Source organism: Cynocephalus volans, chromosome 2 (genome assembly GCF_027409185.1).
Source record: "Cynocephalus volans isolate mCynVol1 chromosome 2, mCynVol1.pri, whole genome shotgun sequence".
Classification (NCBI taxonomy): Eukaryota; Metazoa; Chordata; class Mammalia; order Dermoptera; family Cynocephalidae; genus Cynocephalus; species Cynocephalus volans.
Window position 1 is genome coordinate 208,555,077 of NC_084461.1, and position 14,570 is coordinate 208,569,646.

General features: G+C 58.6%; 1 protein-coding gene across 7 annotated transcripts in view; it reads right to left on the reverse strand.

Moving 5' to 3' along the window:
* Positions 1-14,570, reverse strand: part of ARVCF (ARVCF delta catenin family member) — a 50,482-nt gene that overhangs the window by 14,650 nt on the left and 21,262 nt on the right. For 3 of the 7 annotated variants that reach the window (XM_063086628.1, XM_063086627.1, XM_063086625.1), the window contains one exon: positions 6,452-6,664. The exons of 1 other annotated variant lie outside the window; for it this stretch is intronic. In XM_063086628.1, the coding sequence (XP_062942698.1) occupies positions 6,452-6,646 (195 nt within the window). In that variant the 5' untranslated portion in view covers positions 6,647-6,664. Of the gene's footprint in view, positions 1-3,051; positions 3,153-6,451; positions 6,665-14,570 lie in introns of those variants that run through there. 3 more of the 7 variants (XM_063086630.1, XM_063086629.1, XM_063086632.1) reach the window with 1 other exon arrangement.

Sequence of the window (14,570 nt, forward strand, 5' to 3'; positions counted from 1 at the left end):
AGTGGGGGTAAGGGGATAGAAGGAGGGGGAAGGACATCTTAGGACCTCGACGCCACTCTGCAGCCCCGCTTGTTCCTCCCAGTCCGGCTGTGACAAGGGTTGGACACAGTGCAGAGATAAGGCGGTCCGGGAGAGCCAGGGCCCCCCAGCAAGGATTGGCAACCCTGCAGCATCACCCACTAACACCCTGGCCCCACGAGCAGGCTAGCAGTGGGATCCCGAGGCCCCAAGAGTTCCTGCTGGCAAATGACCTCGGGGAGCTATAAACAGCGATGACTTCACCCAGGCGGGCAGGAGCGTGAGTCAGCCAGTGATCACAGGAAAGCCCGGCCCCCGTTACACATGCCTGGACACACACACTCGAACAGGGACCTGGGCACACACACGTGTAACTGACCCCTGACAGGTACGTGTGTGAATCCCCAGCCTGGCACAAAGGCTGAGCACATCGATCTGCATGCTCTCCTGACAGCACCCCAAGTGTGCGGTGCCCACTGTCCCCATTGGCACACGCATGAGCACACACGCCCCTGCATCTTCCGCACACGTGTCCAGACCCTTATCCATGCAGTGCCTCACATGCTCTTAACACACAGGGATTGGAACCATTGACCGCTCCATCACCCACCCAGGTGTCCACTATGGGGATCTGAGAGCTGGTGACAGACGGGGAAACTGAGGCCTAGGGTAATGAGAGGCCCATGTCTGTCCCATGTCTCGGGCCTCAGCAATATCTTCAGGGTGGGGCTGAGGGATGGTGGGTTGATGACCAGCACAGTCAACCCTTAACAGAGGGGGCTGGCTGGGGTAGCTGGATCCCTTTCTGGCCCCAATACCCTATTCCAAAGTGTCTCACGTTTACCTGCCAAGGACAGTCCACTGTCAGGAATCTGTGGCCCTGCAGCCCCATAGAGCCTTGGCCTCAGACCTAACTCTGGGCTGTTCCCCTGTGCACCCCATACATGAGCACCATCCAGGACACACTATTCCCAGCCCTCTCGTATTCCCTGTGTCCTGACAACCAGCACTTTTCACCCTTTCCCAGCCCTGGCCTCATCCTTGCCCCTCGTGCAGGGAACACACCCAGCCTCCTATCACCCACCTCCAGGGCCCAAATCCATCCCATGGCTCTCCCATTTGTGGTGCACCATGTCTTTGGCCCCTGAGCCTGGCCCAGAGAGGGGCTGCTTTCCAGGCCTGGGGCTTCCCATGAGCTCCCTTGGGCTGTTGAGAGGGGCCAGAGTGGCCAGTGAGGTGGACCCATCCACCCACCAAAGCCCTCAAGAGGGTCCCTGGAGGTACAGAGCTAAGCACAGAGTGAGGGCCCTAGGCCCCAGCATGCACCCGGGGCTCAGCCTCCTCACGTGGAGATAAAAAGAACTCCGGGCACTGGGGCCCTGGGACACGCTGGAGGGTGCCAGGCCCACCTTTGTGGCCAGGTGCAAGGAACGTGGGGAGCAGGAAATTGAGAGGTGGACTAACACAGAGAGGGACTGCCACCTGGGCACAGGCCCCCAACAGTCTCCAGAGTGGATGTGGGCATGGCAGAGGGAAGGGACAAAGGAAACAAGCTGGGTCCTAATTTGGGGGAAAGGGAGCTGGACCAAGATCCCAGAGGCACCGCCTGGACTTTAAAGATGAAGAATGTTCATGAAGAACAGACCAGAGTGATGGGTGCCCCACCCTCTCCAAGGCCCCCACTGGCACACACAAGGGATAGGTTAGGGTCAGACAGAACACCTGGATCCCACAATCCTAGGGCCAGGCTCCCAGAGGGCACAAGAAGGCCGCCACCAGATGGACAAATGAATGGAAGGTTGGGGGAGTGACAGTTCCACAGCCCCCAGCGTGGCCCTCCAGTATAGTCCAAGAGAAGTCAGAGTGGCATCTCCTGGCAGGCAGAAAGCCCTTTGATACTATAAATCTCCCTCTCCCTTGGTGCCCATGGCTTTGGCCCAGCCCTTGGGAACTAGGAGCTCACCCCTTCACAGCAGCAGTGCACCTGCCAGGGTGTGGCCCCAGGCAGAGTGGCTGAAAGACCAAGGGGCAGCAAGTGCCCAGCAGGCTGGGGGAGCAAGTTTGAGGGGAGGGGGCAGCAGGGCTGGATGTCACCCACCCCAGCTATTCCAAACCCAGCCCCAGGCCATCAGCCACACTGTGACCATGAATCCCCCTAACTGGCTCCTCCCTCTCTGGGGTGAGTGGCTAGACCTTCAGGGCCACTCTGGAGCTGCACAACCAGCAGAAACCTTGGCTGTCCAAGTAGGCAGGTATGTAGGAGCTGCCTCCCACCACAAGGTGTCTTGCATGGTCTCTCCTCTGCTCAGCCTCAGTTTCCCCACCTGTTAGTGAACCCCGCCCCCTCTGAGCAGACTGCAGGATGCCCACTTGCCTTCCCCAATCCTCCACCCCAGTACTGGGAGGCAGAGGTTTTCCGTGAGACCCCTCCCACCACCACACAGGCGGGTGGTTGGCCTCCACCCCCTCCCCTCACGTGTCCTGCCGGGGCAGAGAGAGCTTCCATTAAAGCTCCGGAAGCTCCTTCGCAGTTCCCAGGGAGAGCCCGCACAGGGAATGGGAACGGGAGGAGAGGAGAGAGAAGGTGAGAGAGCTCCCCAGGGAGCAGGAGTCCTAGCCGAGCCCTTGCCAGACTTAGCCTCCCTCCTGCACAGAGAGGAGCTGCTCGGGAAGGCTCTGGTCCCCCAACCTGGTCCTCCCGCACCTGTCCTGGGAGATGGCCGGAGTATTCCCGCCCGGGTCCCGGCCCACCTCCCGCTGCACAGGGTCGCACTCCCTGGAACCCGCTGCGCCCGGGGACGGGCTCAGAGACCCGCGACCCTGCCCCGCACACGCCTTGCACACCCCGGGGCACCATGCTCATCCCGATCGCCCGGCCGATGCAGCCGGCCGGGAATGCAGACAATAGCCTCCTAGGCCAGCAGCTCCGCGTAACAAAAGCGGGTCCTCCCGGGAAGGCCAGCGCCCCGCCCTCCACCTCCAGCCCCGGGTCGGACCCCCGCCACCCCCCACGCGAACCAAGTTCCCTCCAACCTGTCTGAGTTCGGCGGGCATCGGGCCGGGGCTCGAGGGGCGCGGGCCGGCGGGGGTGACGGCAGCAGCAACTGGACCGGGCTCGGGTCCGGCGCCTCGGCCGCTCGGGCTCGGGCTCGGCGGACTCGCTCCCCGCGGGGGCGGATCTGGCGGCGGTCACGGCGAGCAGCCAATCGGGCGGGGCCGCGCCCAGGCGGGGCGGGCGGGGGCCCGTTGCTTGGTCCCGCCCCCCACTAGCTGGAGCGGGGTGGGGACCGGGCTCTGCAGGAGGGGCGGGGTCGCCCCCGTGTCCTCTTAAGCCAGTTCGCGTCGCCCCTCCCCGCGGCGAGGATGACATTTTCCCGCCGAGTAACTTTAGCCAAGGCCTCCTTCCCGGGCCTCAGTGTGTCCCCAGTAAATAAACTCACAAACCCCTCCACCTGTAGAGTTGAGGAAACAGTTCCGGCAGAGCAGGGATCAGTGCCGGGATGGACCGGGCACAAGGCCACCCTCAAGGGCACAGGCCGCTCATCCAGGCTGCGACTCAGTTTCACCTTGCTATGAAATGGGCGCCGATAAGGCAGTAATTACTATTTCGGCACTGCAAGGTCTCTCAGGCCTCCTAGATCTGGCCTTAGACCGCCCAGCCCCCACCCAGCGTGGGCCTCGAGGGAACAGTCCCCACAGAGATATTGTGAACTTGCCGAACGACCCCATGGGGGACCCACTTTGTGTCTTGGGTTTTTCCCATCAAGACAAAGAAGCCCAGGGTGCACCCCCCACCCCTCCCACCCCCACAGCCTGGTGAATGTGCAGCCACACCCTGTGGAATCTGGCTCTGCAGGTGAGGGGAAAAGCTAGGCTGGGGCCATCTTCTTGCGTCTTACCCCACAAAGACAAGCTAATGGCTCCAGCATCATAAACAAGGAGACAGGTTCTGAGGTGAACAGAGCCCGGGCCTGGGCCTCCTGCCTCCCACCTGCTTCTCCCCAGACCGCACTCAAAACTGAGCCTCCCCTGGGGCCATCCCCTGCTTCCATGATGTGTCAGGTACAGACGCCACATGGCCAGCATGCTTAAGCTCTCTGGGTGCTCACCATGTGCCTGACTGAGCCTCAGTTTCCCCACCTGCACCAGGATGAATTGCCCTGACTGTTGGCCCCTATATCTTCCATCTAGGGCAGCAAATAGAGGAACGCTGCCCTAAGGAATATAGCCACGCCTTATGTTTCAGCTGGTTCTGTCTTCCCAATTTTGCCAGTTGGTAGTGCCCCAGCCACATACCCACCTTGGCCAAGACCGAGGCAAGTCCAACAGCCCAGCTGCACAGGTCTCTAATAGTGCCCCTCCCCACTGGGTGAGGGTCAGCCCTGCTCCAGCTGGGTGTCTGGAGGAGGTGACCCTTCCTGCTGGAGGATGAAGAGCAGGCAGCCAGAACCATGGGGCAGCAGGTGCAGCAGCAGTAACCACTGGCCCTGGCTCTCCAGCCTTGGCCCCCAGCTACCTGCCTTGCCACCAGCCCGAGCTTAAACCTCCTGTGGCTCAGCAGGTAGGTCACTAGGCACCTCCTGCTGAGATTATCTTGGGAGGCAGGCTTGGCATTGAGGAAGCTGGGCCTGGCTAGGTGGATGTGGCCCTGCCTCCCTCTGGTCCCATCAGCCCAGCTACAGCCCCGGGAACATGCTCTCTCTGATCCTAGCCTGAGAAAATCAAGGGTGTGTGGTGGGCGGGGTGGGGTGGTGGCCTGAAGTTGAGGTTATATAATCCTCAGCTTTTGGGAGGCCAGGGCAGCTCCAGGCTGTGGGAACATCTTCCCACCAGGGCATCGACCCTCAGGGTGCCATCTCTCCTCCCACACTGCCTGTCTGTGGGATGGAGAACAGAGCCTGTTCCGGCCTGGGAGGGCTGGACTGGAGGCAGCCTCGGGATCATTGGCTGCCACTGTCCCCATGTGGCTCAACAGGGCTATTCCACTTTCCCCCCTGAGTTTGGGGGATGCAGTCCTTACCCTTTGGAGTCTGGAGGCCATGGGAGTGGTCCTCGCACTCAGACCCACCTGCCTCAGTCCCAGCCTCCTGTGCCTGGCTGGGCAGTCCAACTGAGGCTCCTTGGCACCAGGTGCTTGGAAAGATACCTTCCCCAGTGGGTCTGGGGCCCTCTGGAGACATTAGTTTGACTCCGACTAGGCATTGTGCTCCCCTTCGCCATGGCTGTGCATTCTATGTGGATCTTGTGAGTGGACGTAGAAACCATTACCTGCCCACTGGCAGACAAGAACACCAAGGCTTAGGGAGTGGTGACTAGCCCCAAGTCCCCCAGCCTGACAAGGGCTGCTGTTTCTGTTGTTTCACATTTCCTGGCAAGGCAAGGCTAGCCCACTGGGCCAGCCTCAGCAGAGACCGGCACCTTGCTCCCTTTCCAAACTGCCCCAGGCCGCCAGCACATGTGTGCCAGGCATGGTCCCCTGGAGTCAGGGCCCAGCAGGACCAAAGAAGGGTGGGCGTATACACAGGGGCTGGGGGGACGTCTGGCTGCCAGGTTTAGGAGGGTAGGGAGCTGAGCCAGGGAAACTGAGGATCCTTCTGGGAGGGCCCTCTAGGGTCACTCTGTGAAGAGCCCAGAGGACGCAGCAGGTACCCCCCAGCCCTGCCTCTGGATGGTGAGGAGGGACAACAATGGGAGCAACAGGGGCCTCTTTCCCCTGGCTGCAAGGACAGCTCTGCCCTGATGACCCCCTGCCCTATGCCTCAGTCAGTAACAGGAACCACAATAATCACATTAACCTCCAGGCCTCCCTCCATTTCTGCCTTCTGCCCTCACCATCCCCCAACTACTGTTCCCCATCTACAGATTAGGGCACTGGGGTTCAGGGGGCCTGACTCCTGAGTAAGCACCCCAACTTTAAAGTTCTCAGGACCTGGCCATGGAACAGACAGCTCCATAGCTCCTGAGGCTGAGCAGGGGCCTGAGCCCAGCTTGAGGGCAACAGCCATTGGGGAAACTGAGGCTCCCAGGTCATTCTCTGAGCTACAAGCAGAGCCTTCCTAGAACCTTCCTCTGGGGCTGACCCCCCAGTGTGTACGATGAAGGAGAACCCTGTGGGCAAGGAGACTTTGGGGCAGGCAAAGCCCTGTGTCTCCTGGCTGACCAAGGAGCTGCCCAGAACAGACCCTGTCTAGCTGCCTGGGCCCCAGGGGCTCACTCTAGGAAGGTGCTGTTCTAAAGATCAGGCCATATCCTGCTCACTCTTTACATGGTGCCCAGCATACCAGCCCTGTTGGGATCCCACTTTCCTTTCTTCCTCAGAAACCCCAGCAGGTCTTACAATAAGCCACTGCATACTGGCTTATGGTCTATCAGGACCCCTCGATTGTTTCCCTACTTGGCTGTTTTCACCCTTCCCAAGTCACTGGGCTGTTACCTGCAGGACCAGCTGTTGCCAGGCCATTGGCAGGGGCTGCCCACTGCCCATGCCAGGCTGCTGGGCACGCTCCAGCTGCAGGGCAACATGGCGCCGCTCCTGCTCCAGTGCTCGTGTCAGCCGCTCGAAGCGGGCCTCCTGCTCCTTCACTGAGGCCAGAATGCTGGCAGCCGATTGCACGTTGCAGTCCTCCATGACCAGGGTGCCCGCCAGCTGCAGGCAAAGCAGAGCAAGCTCAGGGTGGAGAGGGTCAGCAGCCTGGTGAGCACATCACAGGTTCCCTGCCCTCCCCACCCTCACAGATCATACAACTCACTCCCAGACCAGAGCATCCAACTCTCTGGAGGGAAGCTGCATTGATTAAATTTTAAATTAAAAGCCATTAATCCGAGGCTGGCCGGAAGAGGCTAGCTCACTCCTTGTGGAGTGTGGGGTTCTGACCCAGGCTCCTCTGCTTCCTGCCAGGCCCAGCAGAACCACAAAATGTGGGCATCTCAGAGCCTGCTGGAAAAGGCAAGAAGAACTGTTATAATGAGCACTTACAATCTCCCAGGCCCTCTGCCGTTCACGGCACATGCCAGCTCACCCCAATCTCACAGGGCCACCCCTGTGCCATCTCACAGAGGCAGATGCCAGAGCCTAGAGAGGGTGGGGGACCACCCGTAGCCACACAGTGTGGCAGAGCCAGTGTGGCTAGCAGGCAGGAAGTGAGAAGCCACACCACTGCTGCTGGGTGCCCAGGACTCCTAGGTAGGCACATGGTGACCACAGCCCCAGCTACAGTGGCCTGTGGACTAGCAGTCTGGCCTCCACTCACAGCCAAAAGGGCCAGGAATGAGGGTGTAATCTCCACATGGCAAAGTGGAAACCGAGTACAAGCCTGGTTGAGGTTCTAGCTGGGGTTGCATTAAGTTTAGAGACCCTGTGCTCAGAAGTGGCCCATGTTCATGACACCTGACCCAGAAGAAGAGGGCCAGGGGCCTGAGCGTCCAAGGCCCAGCACTAGGGGAGGGTTAGGCCTGCCCAGAGTCCCAGGGGAGCAGACAGGGTGGCGGGGGCTTGGCAGCTGCAGAGACAAGCCAGTGCTTTCCTCACAGCTTGCTCTCTGGTTGCCCAGTTGTGCTTGTTTTTTGTGGGCAAAAAGTAGCAGAACAAATATGCAGAGCTCTAAACCAGGCTCATAGCAGCCGGAGGGGTGCAGGCTACGCAGCCACACTGCCAGTGCTGCTTGGGCCTCCTCCCACCCATCCCACATTGTCCTCAGTGGGCAAACTCTGCTGGACCCTTTGACCCTTCACCAACATAGGGCCTGAGCTTAGAGAGGGGGAGGTCCTCGGTGTGGGGAAGACACACACAGCAGGTGACACCGCCAGAGGGCCAGCTTTGCTGCTCACTGGCCTAGACAGAGCTAGTTGCAAAGACAGGCCTCTGTAGAGAAAGGGTCAGTGCTGGACACAGCCACACCAGTGCTGCTGGGCCAGGGACGCAGTCCAGGAACGTGGGGTACACCTCAGAGGTGAGGGGACACCATGGAGCCCAGACTCACTGTGACAGCCTGGGAAACTGAGGCCCAGTGAGGGCTTGAGGCCAGCATAGGCCCCCAAAACCGCATGTCTTTTCTCCAGCACATGTCACACAAATAAAACCAACAACGTGACCTTGCAGGGGGGCTGGCGTGAGTGGAGGAGCTGTTGTTAAGTCAGCCATAGCCAGAAGAATGAACCAAACTGGTGCAGGGAGAGGCAATGGCTGCCACCCAGGGGAGGTGGTAGCGAGCGAGGTGCACACTGAGTCCTCCATGACAAAATAAAGGGACAATCCATAGCTATAGGCACACAAGCTCTCCTGTGCACACCCACCACTGTCCACACTCGGGCCCCAGACACACCAGCACACGAGCTCTGCATCGCATACACACTAGATCTGTGTGCGTATGAACTGAACCTGGCAGTGGGCCCCAGCTGGGTGTGGTGGGGCCTTCCTCTCTGGGAGGGTGGGGTGGGTGGCAGGAGCCAGGTCACCTGAGCCCGCAACTGAGTCTCGAGTCTTGTTTGCAGCACTGGCCCATCTTAGCTGAGCCTTAGAACCGAGGGGCAGAAGGGACACTGTCCCTGGATGGTAATGACCCACGGGGCAGCTGTTGACCTCATGGTGGCTTCTTTCCCTCCTTGTGCAGAAACATGGGTTTCTGTCTGACCATAGGCTTCACCCACACCATCCCCCATTCCCCATCCAGCAGGACCAGGCCTGGGCTGCAGACCCTGGGGACAGTTTCCCTGCCTTGGCTGGGGGCATCTGCCAGGGCTGGGGGGTCCAAGGAGACCCCCACCTTGAAGGGGACCCACTGGCTCAGGCCAGGGTCTGGCTAGGGGTACAGAATCCTGAGGCCACAGCAAGAAGCTGGCAAAAGCCCACACTGACCCTCCTGCTGCCCATTTTGGCTCACATGGTGTGCAATAACTGTGTCTCCCGGGCAACACCCCCAAGCACTGCCCCGCTCAGGGGTAGGGAGACCTGGCAGCTGCCCAGGAGAGGGCAGAGGCCTGGGTGTTGAGCCCATGCCATTTGTCCCAGCCTGAGGGTGCACCCTCCGTCTGCCCTTGGGTGGGGGCGCTGAGCCCCACAGGCCATACATAGCCTCAAGAGCAACCCCAGGGTGCGAGGGAGGCCCCTGGCCAGGGGCATCTAGGTAGAGCAAGGAAGGCTCAGGCCCACTCCTAGATATGGTGGCCTCTCTAGGCCCATGCACAGGAGTGAGTGTGGGCTTGGGTGATCCAGGCCCAGTACTCCAGAGGGCAGCTTTTTGGATGCCAATTCAAGACACTGTTTTTATATTAAAACAATAAATATGTGGTTGTCATGGAAGACAAAATGTGCATGAATCTTTAAGATCAACCACAGGACTTTAAAGACGTTTTCCCCAGCTGGATTCTAGGACAGAGCTGCCGATCCCGGCTGGGGGTGGGCACAGACATGCTTCTGTGAGGGCCCAGGGAGGGCCACAGGGGCAGACAAGAAGGTGTGGTGCTGCGGGGCCTCAGCTGACCAGGGCTCCTCTCTGGCTGATACCATCTGGCCTCTACTCACTTAAGAAGGACCAGGCACTGCCTGCAAGGTGGACCCCTCATGACTGCCACCCAGACCCCAGCCACTAGCTTCACGTTGTCCTCAGCCACACATGCCCACACATGGAGTTGATTTAGCAATAAGACCAGAACAACACCAGGCACCCAGGAGTGACCACACCCCAAGATTATGTGGCAACATCAATGTCCAGTCCAGAAAACATCAGAAACCATGGAGAAGGGGTCGAGAAGATCAGAACTGGAATTAAACCCTGAAAAAAATAAACTGCAAAACAAAAGTAATAACCCAGTCCCAGCAACAACAGACACTGGCTAGGCATCCACTGCGTGCCCGGTATCAGGTCAAGAGCCACCTTTGATGATCTCACAGAAACCTACTGGGCAAAGATGTGGCACAAGGAGAGAAGCACAGGAGGAGAAACAAGCTACCTGAGGCCACACAGGTATGAAGAGGGAGGCTGGAGGGAAGTGAATACCAGATGGACAATGAGGGGGAGGGACAGACAGATGGGTGAAATGGATGAGAGGGTAGGTGGGTGGATAATAGGGGATGGACACACGGGCGAATAGATGGATGGGTAGGTGGATGGATGGCGGGTTTGTAGGTGAATGGATGAGAGGATGGATGGAGGGATGGAGGGATGGAGTGATAGAAGGGTGGATGATAGATGGGTGAATGGAGGAATTGGTAGATGAATGGACAGATGAGTGGGTGGGTGGATGAATGGATGGAGGGAGGGGAAACGGGAAGATACGAGACTAAATTGGAAGGGGGAATGAATGAGTGAGTGAATTGGTATGTAGACAGACAGGTGAGTAGATGGTTACATGAGAGGGTGAGGGGTAGGTGGAAGGGTGGATGGATGAATAAAAGGATAGGTGCAGGATGCACAGATGGGAGATCGGTGGATGGAGGAATAGATGGATGAGTGAATGGACAGTTGGATGCATGGATGGATTGATGGGCAGGTGGGCACTTTGGTGGGCAGTTAGGCAACAATGAAGCTCTGAAACACGATTGGAAGGAGAGAGCCCTCTCTGGCAAACCGTGGTCAATGCTTGCTCTATCAGGAAAGTGAAGGCATCGTCAGAGGAACCTGAGGGTAGAAACTGAATCCCTCTTATGAAATCCAAACCAACATTTGATGCCTTCTTGCCGACCCAGACATTCCTCCTCAGAAGGAGTCCAGCCAAAGCCCTGCTCCGGAAAATCAAATTATGGGGCCTGACGCCAATCTGGGTTGTGGAATTGGAGGAATTTCCTAAGGGTCAGGCCATTAGAGGGAGGCAGTCGAAAGGCCTGGCTCCAGTCCTGACCCCTTGCCAGCCATCTATCAGAGCACTGCCTGGGCCGCCCCTGTCCCCATGAGGAAAAATGGGGGACTGGTGACCATCGAGCCTCCTTCCACCACCCCCCACCTCTACACTCCACTCATCCTAACGAGGAGCAAATGTGCCAGGAAGTAGCCCAGCAGGAGTGGAACATAGGCCCAGCAGTGCCAAAGCCCACTGTCTCTGCCAGTGTTGCAGGACATCATGGGAGCTGTCCCATCCCCTGCCTCTGATGCTGCCAGCATGGAAACTTGCTCCCTACCCCAGTTGGCCAGGGCTTGTGGGGCCCCATCTTTACCCTATAACCCCTGCTGTGGTCAGATGGTGCCCAAAACCTCTGGGATATCTTCTGGCCAAGCCCATGAGGATGGCACTGTGCCCAGGCTGGTGACAGGGTGGAGCAGGAGACCTGGGCCATGAGAGTCACACAGGGCAAAGTCCACAGAGCCACAGCCGAGGGTGATGGCCTGCAGGCTCCAAGGTGGGGGCCTGGGCAGCAAGGACCCACCGTGCCAAAGGCCAGGACCATAGGGCCCCTCTCAGGCAGCACCAGGCCTGCAGTGCCTGGGCTGGCGGACAGCTGTTCCCAGCCTTTAAGCTCCAGGAGGAACTGCCAGGGAAAGATGCGCCAGCATGATTTTGTGAGAAGGAAACATTTCCATACATTCAAAAAAAGCACACCACATAGTGTGGTCATGTCTTTTTAAAAACGTGACACCATTTAGAGCAACACTGCAGCAAGCGTTTGGAGTGGAATGATGAGCGTTGGCTTTACTTCTAGACCGTGACTTTAGCACAGTAGAAGCTGGTACAGATGCATGGGACACACTGCATAAGTCTCTCTACTTCTGTGCATTTGTCATACTCCATAATCGAAAAAGCAGCCAATAAAGAAAATCAAAAGACAACTGACATGTTGGGATCAAGTATTTGTAACATCCAACAATAACATGATATCCTTAATCTACAAGGTGCTCCTATAAATCAGTAAGAAAAAAAATAAAACCCAGCTGAAAGTGGGTAAAAGGACACAAGAGATGTAGTCAGAGATAAGATCCCAAACAAGAAGCATGGAAATGCTGGTGTGCACACGTGCAAACATTCATACACATGTCCACACATGTACAGAAGATACTACAAGGACGTGCATCTTGAGGTCTTGAGTAGAGGGCTCCCACCCCTGGGCTGCTCCAGGGCCCCACACAGTTCTGCATGTGCCTGAGTTCTACATGGAACATGAGCTATTATAATCTGTATAATCCGAACCTAGGTAAGAAATAGAAAAAGCAGACGCCTGCCCCACCAGGTGGGCAAGTGAGTCTAGCCAGGCAATTAACATCCCCAGGGGCCAGGGCAGTGCCCACCCATCAGCCTGCCTGCCTGCTGGCCTAAAGGAAGCAGTGGGATTTTCAGGCAGCCAGGAGAGCTATAATCAGATTCAGCCAGGAAATTAGATTTCCCCAGGAGAGGAAGCATGCCACGCTAAATGAGATGCCATGGGGGGGGGGCGCAGACCCAGCCCTCAGTGACCACTTCCTGACTCCTAGGTGTCCACATGGTCACCCAGCAGCACCTGCTGATCACATGGGGGATGGGGGGACAACTCCCATGTGCAGAACTCTCTGGGGGTGCTCTTCTCTGGGGGTTCTTTCTCTGCACTGAGGGGGCACCCTAGACTAAGGATGGGCCAGGACCAAGGCAGCACTGGTCAGCCCCAGAGCAGGGAGGCTGCTGGGCGGGAGGTCCAGGGGAACCAGGGGCTGTGCAGGATATGATGCAGGAGGCTGAGGGTCAGGTCAAGGCAGGGACATTGCTGGGGACTGGGCAGCCTGGGTTTTGTCTGAGGAGCTGAGGGCCTGGGCTGGGGCTGGGACTGGGCAGTGTCAGTGGATGAACAATCTGGTGACTGTAGGCTGGATGTGGCAGGCAGGTAGGCAGGTGGGGCAGGAGAGTGTCCAAGCAACTGTCCCTCCTCCCTGGGAGGACTGAGATACAGGGAGCCACCTTTGGAGCCCCCTAAGGGGTCTGGGCTTAAGAGTAACCCACTCAGGTTGGTCATAGACACCTGCTCCCTGTGCCACCTGTGGCAATCTTGATTCAAGTTTCCTTGGTCCCCAAGGCCCCACCTCTCCATGAGGACACGTGAGATAGGGGTGGACAAGAACCCCCTAGGCTGGGATTCAGGTCCCTCACCACTGCTCCTGTGCTCGATCCAGACTCCAGCTGTAGCTGCAACTGAGGTAACACCCTGCATGCTCTGAGGTGGGGATATGGGCAGCAAGGACCTCCCTCCTCTGGGGTCCCTACAGCAGCCAGCCGGGGTACCTCCAAGGACCCACAGGCTGGAGATCTCCAGGCAGGGAGCCTGTGGGGGCTACCAGCACAATGTCCACCCCCTCATACTCAGCCCACCCACTCCACCCAACAATGAGAGTGAAGCCTCTGGAGGGCTACAGAGGGCTGGGGCCCCACTGAGTGGGGTTGGGCAGGAGTCGTGGTGGCTGGCCTGTTACCTCCATCGCCTCCCATGATAGGCACCCAGCCTGCAAGGTGCCCTGAGTAGCTCATCCCTCCATCTGAAGGAGAACAGGAACAGTGGGGGGTGGGTGTTAACAAGGTCCCAGGTATAGAGCTGAGCCCCGCCCCCCATGCTCTGGGGTGGCCACAGGGACCAAGCCATTCCTGAATAGGGGACTGAGGCTCATAAGCAGACAGGCACAGGGCCTGGGAGGCCTGGCCCTCCAGAGGCCCAGATTGCCCCACCGAAGCACAGTCAGGGACAGCTGTCCAGCCGCGGCCAAGGGGCCGCAGCTGGACAAGTGTGGCAATCACCATACTGTGTGCATGGTGCCCTCTGCCTGGAATGCCCTTTCCCCCACTGCAGACGGTGGGTGGACCCCTTCTTCCCGGCTCCTCCATCACCATGGCAACACCAGGCTTCTCCGGAGGGACAGAGCCTCTTTGTGGTGATACAAAGCCCCTTTGAGGGGCGGTGGGGGTACAGCCCCTGGGAATCTGTGGCCAAAGAGCCTCTGGGGGGCGAAGCAGGCCCCTTCTCCAGACAAGCCCCCCTCCCAGGTTGCAGAGACAAGGAAGCCAGGGCAGGAGAGTCTGAGGTTAGGGGCTGGGACCCGACACCACCTGCCCCAGCTGCACATGGGAGGATCATTGAGTGGGTAAGCCCCATGGCCTGGGAGACTGGGCCAAGGCTGGGCAGACACACCCACAGCACACAGAAGATGCTGCCTGCAGGAGCTGGGGAATTTCCCACTTTCTCCACCAGCATTTTGACAAGGAACATATTCTGCTTAGATAAGTGGAAAAAGACATTAGCAGAGGGGAACTACTGCCTGACGAGAAATGCCTGGGCTGGCTGCAGGGATCCTGTGGGAACTGGAGTGCAGGAAGTCCTCAGCAGGATCGGGGGTGGGGTGGCAGGGGCTGAGAGGCCATCAGTCGGACAGTGGGAGGTCTGGCGCCAGGTCTGCTGAGGGGACTGGCCACAGTGTCTGGGCTCCACCCCGGCTCACTGTCCCCTTGCTTCTCTGGCCTCAGCTCCCCCTGCTGTAGGGGACCCATCTTTGCCTGCCTGCCCTGGAGAGAGTGTGGCCAGCCCAGTAGTGTAGTGGGGCAGCCTCAACCCCAGGACTGGCCAGGATACAAGGGAATCTTCCATGGACTGGGTTGTTCCAGGGTCAGGG